The sequence below is a fragment of the Coloeus monedula genome (assembly GCF_965178545.1).
Source record: "Coloeus monedula genome assembly, chromosome: 2".
NCBI classification, from domain to species: Eukaryota; Metazoa; Chordata; class Aves; order Passeriformes; family Corvidae; genus Coloeus; species Coloeus monedula.
The window spans coordinates 24,667,113-24,674,612 of record NC_138782.1 but is presented as its reverse complement, the minus strand read 5'-3'; the positions used below and the strand labels follow the sequence as shown (position 1 = coordinate 24,674,612).

At 41.0% G+C, this 7,500-nt stretch overlaps 1 protein-coding gene across 1 annotated transcript in view; it reads left to right on the top strand.

Annotated features, from left to right (window-relative positions):
• The window catches only part of PROX1 (prospero homeobox 1), a gene marked incomplete at both ends in the record, with an annotated part of 36,352 nt that overhangs the window by 3,496 nt on the left and 25,356 nt on the right, over window positions 1–7,500 (top strand). Inside the window, one exon of the mRNA XM_082277077.1 lies at window positions 4,768–4,907. Within this exon, the coding sequence (XP_082133203.1) occupies window positions 4,768–4,907 (140 nt within the window). The remainder of the gene's footprint in view (window positions 1–4,767; window positions 4,908–7,500) is intronic.

Sequence of the window (7,500 nt, the reverse complement as noted above, 5' to 3'; positions counted from 1 at the left end):
AAAGATCTCTCCTGCATATTGAAATGCAGGTGCAGTGCTTGGAAAGCAGTCCCGAGGTCAACAGGAGTGGCAGCTGAGGGCAAGACTCAGGCCAGGGCAATTAATTTCTACCAAACAGTACAGTGGCATACTAATTGTTTTTGTATAAAAGTAGTTCTCCCATCCTGGGAGAGCAGTTAGGAGAGGTGAAACATGCCAAGCCTGTGAACTAAGAGTAGTTCTAGGGCTGCACTTGATCCTCGCCACCCATGGAGCATCTCTCCCCCACCCCTCCCATTTCTCCCCCTTTCTCTCATGGTGCTCACTAACGGAGCTTGTTGCGTCTGCTGGAACAGGGGTGCAAGAGTCCCCTGCTGCTCCAGGGCATAGCCGGGGAAATGCCTGGTGCTACAGTGATTCCCTTTCTTTTTCACTGCCCTGCTTCTTCCCCTGCCATCGGGAAAGCACTCTGACTTTCCCACCTAGGCACTAGTGCAGGCTGCAGTTTATTCTGGGTTTAGATACAGAGCAGATTTATTAAATAACACTTCTACACGTGTACCCTGGTATACAGCTCTGCTGTAGGGATGGATGTTTTTTTCTAGCAGCAGCTCATGTGTCCAGGTAGTTTACAATTTTCCAGGGTAAGGCGCAGTGTGGAAGTTGGTTTGTTTCTGGTCAATTCTGTTGTGGCACTTTTATTTTACATGGTTGAATGTACACGTATAGGGAACAAATTTCTTGAAAGAAGCAGATCTTTCTTCCCTCCAGAAAGTAACATCTGTTTTCCTGGACAATGCAGCCAGGATGAGAACATAAGACCAGCAGATACAGCCAAGTTCAGGTTTTAGTAGTAAGTTAAACACTAAACTAGCCTGGGTTTTGTTTTCTTGGATTTTTTTTTTTTAACCAATGGCCGTAAAATGTATCTGATCATTCCTTGCTGAATTGCAGAAGGAAATGGTTAATGTTTGTGTATGTTGCTAAACAAGATAAGATGCACCTGCAGTCTGAATTCACATCTTGGTCATGAATGCAGTCTGTATCTTTGCAAACTAATCTGTTTAATCAAATATTAAGTTTTATTCAAATTCAAAAAGAAACAGACAGTGAATTGTTTTTCTGCATGATCTTTCTTTGTCATGCATCCTCTTTGCATCTCAAGAAAAATAGCCTTGTTCAGTAACAGAACATTTGCATAGATCAAAATTGAAGCACAACAGTAGTTTGTGTGCTGTTAAGACATCTGTAAAGGTGAAGAAGTCTAGCATGCTCTCCCTGGTAGGAGGGCTTTGAAGCATTAGTGCAACTTTCTACAATTTTATTTATTTTTAAACAGAATTCCAATCCAACTGGAATAAGTTTCACAGTCCCAATATGTGAAAGCTATAATTACTGAATTACAACATTTTGAAATGAGGAGTTATTACATCTGACTAGAATTAAACTAATTAAACTTAAAAAAAAAAAAGGAGTGATTGTACAGCAAGCTGGATAACTCCGTGCTGTTGATAAAACCTGGGCGACGAACAAATGCTTTGCAGCCAGCCAGCTCTTCTTTGGAGGGACTTGAAGATGCTCTGAGATGAAGCTGTTTGGAGTTTTGCTGATTGAAAGTACCTGAGGTGTAACTTAAGGAGCAGCTTGGCTTTGCTGGTGCAGGTTGTTTTTTACCTGATACAGGCTATTCCTTACCACTTTTCCTTCAGTTCAATGCATGCGTGGGCTAGAAAAGCCTGTTAGAGCATTTGTGGGGGCTCAGGCTGGGAGTAACAGGAGTGAAAGATCATCTCTGCTGAAAAATATTTTTGCAAAAGAGGAGCATTACCTGGGAGGAGGATTGAAGTGCAAATGAATCGAATGCTGTGTGGTACCACCCCTGTGCTTCTCCTGTTAAAACACACGAGAGCATGTATATGTTTTGTCCCCATATGTTTTGTTCCCAGTCTTTCACTTCCTATTTCTTAGGGCTTTGCCATTTTGCTGCCGCTGCTGTGTTAGGTGAGGCAGCGTTGTACTGTGTAAACCCACAATGCTGAGACTCTCAGGTTGTTTGAACACCGCTTTAGGTTCAGCTGCAGTACACTGTTCCTCTGATCTTTTATGTTCCTGAGCAGATGTCTTTCATTAATTTATGGATTTATCATCTTTTCTTTCTCTCCTTTTTTTTTCCTTTCCTTTTTTTTTTTTTTTTTTTACACCTGGCAGCTGGCTCAAGTTTCAGCAGTTATTGTCTATTTTGCATTACCCATAGAATTGAATGTCATCTGTCTTCACAAAGCTATAGCTAAGAGAATTGAGGCAAGCCACACGAGCTGCTGGGACAGAGCTTGTTTGCGTTCCATTCGGCACCCCTCCTCCCTTTACCTCCTTAATATTTATTTGTGCTCGTTTTCTTTCCTGGCCTTGAATGGGGCTTAGCTCGTGTTCGGTACAGCTGTATGTTTACTGAATCTATTTCATCATGAGTCATTGTGCGTGTGTAAGTATCCTGGAAACAGCTAGTGCTTTCTTGGAAGAACAGTTGCTTTTCAGCCCAAGCACTTAAAAAGGAAATTAAGCAATTGGTCAGTTCAATTTTTTTTTTCTGAAATAGCAATGGGTTATCTAATTCTTAGCTCTTAAGTCTGTCATTAACTATTTTTTGCTAGATTATTACAGATCATATCTTTTATCACAGTAAAGCGTTAACCTTAGGATCAAGATATACAGATTTGTTGCATATTTGATATTGCTTTAAGGCTGCCAAGTGCTTAAGAACAAGTATAATTTTAATAAAAAATGGATTTCTGGGAATTTGAGTCTCAGAGCATCTTTTAATACATGTTTCATTCAATATCAATATCCTCTGGCATTAGAGCAGAAAATATTTAAAAATCCTAAATGCAGAAGGAATCCAAATGCTTAGACAACTGTCTAATATGCTTAAATCCAGCAAATATGAGAGGGTTTTTTTGAATTTTAAGTCCATCCTTGAGCTTGAATTGAAAGAGAATATACACCAAACCCGATGTTAACATGTTGTCGGCATCAGAGGAATTGCAAATTAAGGAGACTCAGGATTACTTTTTTTTCTCTCCTACTGGAGTTCCCCTTTGGACCCCCACTTTGCTGAAAGGATCGCATAACAAAATGGGTTTCTGGCATAGAAGTTTTGATTTGTCTAAAACTCTTATCACTAAGCAATAGGTGACAGCTTGCTACTATTATTTCACTTACGTATTTTGACAGATGGCACTGCAGAGTGTAATGCTCTTTTAGACTTCTCTATCAGTCTAATGGAGGTAACTGGAGGTTCTTTCAACTCTTCTCTTGGCACAAGAAGTATGTCAGTCATAAATTATCTTCTTTGTAATCATTAAGCATCTGAAACAAAATGCAAGTTCAGCTGAGCCGTTTTCCATGTACTTCCAGATAATAAGAGGTTTTTAAACTAATAGTGTCAATGCCTTTTTTTTTTTTTTAACGCTACATTTTTCTAATCTAAAAATGAACCTTGTAACTGAAATAAAGGGAGAGGGTTTCAGCAGATTTCAGGAATTAGAGAAAAAGGAATTTTGCTGAAAAAGCCTAGCTAATCATCAGTAGGCTGCTGATAAAAATTAGTCTGGGTTTCCTGTCTCGAGGCCTGGAGTGGGATGTTCTGTGCTGTCGTGCACCCGGCTGTAAGGCAGAAGAGGCACCTTGGCTGCAGTGCATCTGTCAACTTGGTTGACCTTCCCGCTGCCATAAGGTGTGAACTGAGCAAAATTTTCGACAATTGTGTTTAGGAGAAACAGTCCTTAGAGAAGCTTCTGGGAAGAACCCTTAAATGACCTTGTGGGGGCCACACTGATTTTCTCCACGTGCATCTTCATTTCTGATAAATTATAAAGCCATTAATTTGCTGAGGAAATGGCAGGGCCAGCCTGCGGCACAGATGTGACCAGAGCCGTCCTAGCACGCAGTTCACAAAAGGGAGCCAAGAAGCTGGGAGAAAAATCAGCAAGCCGAGATTGTTATGGTTAGCTTCACATTCCCTTGGGAACTCTCTTAGTTGCTTCTGTTTACAGATCTAAAAGGTAATGATGTTTCCAGGATAAATAGGCTGCCTTATAGGGTAAGTGGCCATTTATTGATCTGCTAGCCCACATGTATTGATTGGTTATCCCCAAATACAGCTCCCTTCTCCGAGGAGTTAACTGTGTAAATCAGCAGGCGACAAGTTTGTGGCGGGGGGATTCAGCGGCCAAGGGGCTCTGCCTACTACAGATTTCACTTTCATTTGCAGGGCAGCCACTGGAGCAAACAGCAGGATTAGAGAGAGCTGCCCAAGTTGTTAAAATGTATCAACACGAATGAAACAGGTGAAATGTGCTGCCCGTGTGAAACTGCTCAAAATTATAAAGCGCCTCTGATTGTCTTACATGGCATTGGTTTTATTGTGTGCAAGCAGCACAACACCGAGAGGAAAAGAAACTTTAGCTGGCATTGCAAAGGAGAGGGAGAAAAAAGCTCCCGATAAGTTTTCTGCAGCACATGCTTCCTGCATTTGTTTCCGTAGCAACAAGTGAACGTACATATGGTACACAATCCGTAAACTTGCAAGATCCCTGAGACCCAGCACCTAAACCGATAGGAAACACAGGGCTTCAGTGACATGGCCTCTCATCCCATGTTTGCCTATTATACAGAAAATTACAGCGCAGCAGTTTAAATGTTAATATTTTCTCCTGTAGTCTGGGGAACCGTAGAGTATTTAACAGAGCACTTTGCTTGCTCTGGACGTTCAGAAGCAGCTTTCTCAAGAAAAGAATTTTCCTTTACTAATTCAATCCTACATGCAGGAAGGCTTGTCACCGAATCACTTGAAAAAGGCCAAGCTCATGTTCTTTTACACCCGGTACCCAAGTTCCAATATGCTGAAAACCTACTTCTCAGATGTAAAGGTAAGACAATCTCTTTCCCCCCTCCCCTTTCCCCTGACTGCATGCTGTATTTGCTCACAAAATGGTATGGTGTTATCATGTTAGAGATTAATAATATTTCTGGGTACATAAAGGTTACATCCTGAACTTAATCACTTGTTCTTCTTGTTGAGGTGTACCCTGCTTGTGCCTGGGTGAGGAAAGGGAGTATTTCTAAATAAAAAAAAAAAAATTGAAATTTTAAAGCAAAGTAAGGATAATTATTACAGTAAATGAAAGGGTCTTCATTATATATCCTATTAAAAACTGAGATTTTTGTGGTGGTAGAAATGTACTTCCAAGAACATTTTGGAGCAGTTCTCAAGTGCTCCCTTATTGTTTCATTTCGGTTGGTTTCCTCATATTTGTGCTTACATAAGCAGAGTGTAGAATCCCTTTCTTTCTGTCAAAAAGAAACAGTACATTGAAATTCTCCATGCAGAAGCTGCTTAAAAACAAAAGTGATGATTGTCTCTTATTTACAACTTAATTTGTTGTTGATGCAGAGTACACTGAGCATAAGGAGGATGAATAAAGTGACAGATTCAGGCCACATTATTCAAATGAGGATATGAAAGCTGTCGACATACAGCTGCATCCTCCCTCATTCTACAGAATATTAGGACCTCCTGATTTTTTTTCTAAAAGTAATTGTTCCTTCACATCAACTTGATTTTGTGTTAATCATCTAAGTTTTTTTTAAAAAAACACATAGATTGTGTTTTAATGATTATAATGGTATGCATGGTGTCATTATCTAAGTAACTTTATAAACATTACATTAGCTTAAATTAGTTTGTTATATATCATTCCCCCCCTTCCCATGTCCCGTCCACCCCCTCCCCCGCCCCCTCCCCCCCCACCCCCCGACAAATTACAGAAATCCTTCTTTTAATCACTTTCGGGTTATGGGGTTTTTTCAGTCTTAGTGGCAGATTATCCCACAGGTTGTGAACTTGGCCCAGTTTCTGCTGATCAGTTTTCTTTGGTCAAGTTTCTTGGCAGTTTTTCCCTTTATTTTTTTTTTCATTTAATGTTGCTTGCACATCTCAGTACACTCCTGCCCCTCACAGCCGTGTCCTTGGAGGTTCCTCTATTCAATGCCATGTGCTGAGCGGATGGTGACAACATTTATAAAAAGGAGGGGGGGAAGCAATACAGGCACTTCCTAGGCTAAATGGCTGGTCAAGAATCATTAAACACACAAAAAAAAAAGCTGCAAATGGCGCAGCGGGCCAAGTGGAGGGTTTGCTCTCAGAGTGGATCCACCTGGAATGGAAAAATCGGAGGGAGCGTTTCAGGCAACATTGCTCCGATGAGCTGCCACAGGCAGATGTAGAGCTGGCAGTGCTGCTCAGGAGGGTCTGCTCTGGGGCTACCCTTTGACTTTGCCCCTCCAAGTTCAAATAGCCAGGTATGCTGAATTAGGGATATTTTTTCGCTGGTGTTTCTGCTTTATTTCCTCTTTTTAAGAAGATACGCACATGTGTGTTTGTGTGCACACAGTGATTTTGTCTTTTGATAAAGTTGTGTAAAATGCAGAAATTTGCTTTAGTGCCGCCTTACATTTATACAGCACCAGGAGAAACCCAGAAAGGCTTTGCAAATCACCAGTGTGGGATGGAGTCATTTGACCAAAAGTGAATGCAGCTACTTCCCTGGGGACACATGACAGCCACACATGGTCAGCAGCACCACAGAACCAGGGATGTAAATATTAGATGCACTAATCTTTTCTTGAGGTCTTCCATACCTTTAAATGCTTCAAAGTGCTTAGCATGTGTTTGCAGTTTCTCGAGCCAGAGGATGCTCCCCCTTTAGCCCACGTGCAGTCCCATTAGCTTCACCCCTCCTTCTTACGGAAGCGAGAGGACATAATTTTGCTTAAATGGAGCCAGAACGTCCTTGTGGTTTAAGCAGGTGTCCCCTACCAGTGCCGATGGGGACAACTGCTTGCCACTGGAACGCTCTCATCCATGAGCTGAGAACACATATGTAAATAGGTACCCTAATGAGACGTTTCCATGTGCTGCGCTGGCCAAATGTTTGGTTCTGAAGATTGTGGCTATATTAATAAAGATGTATGCGTAACGTGTAATACTTGAAGCAATCGTATTTAATTTCATTACTAATTGCCCTTAAAAATGAAAAGAAGCTGTATTAGCGCAGTGATTTATTTCAGAAATTTAAATAGGAGAATAAAGCTTGGGAACAATTTGAATATCAGGGCCAGGCCCTCAGGGAAAGTAGATGCGTATAGCTGTGTTGGAACCAAACACGCTGCACTGATTTACACCAATTAAAAATTGGTGCTTCCTCCCTTGTCCCAGGATGGCAATAACCCCAAAATGCTGTGGCAAAACAACTAAGATCTGTAGTGCTGCAAAATTCTGTATACTAAAGTAAGAATTGTATTGTACAGATTTGTTTATTACTACTCTTTAAGTAGTAATGTTTTCATTTTCTTAAGTCACCTGGAAGAAGTAGAAAGTGAAGGACAACCGCACACAACCCAGATCTAGTGTGGGGAAAAATTACTCTCTGTCATGATCATGACAATTATGTACATAACAGC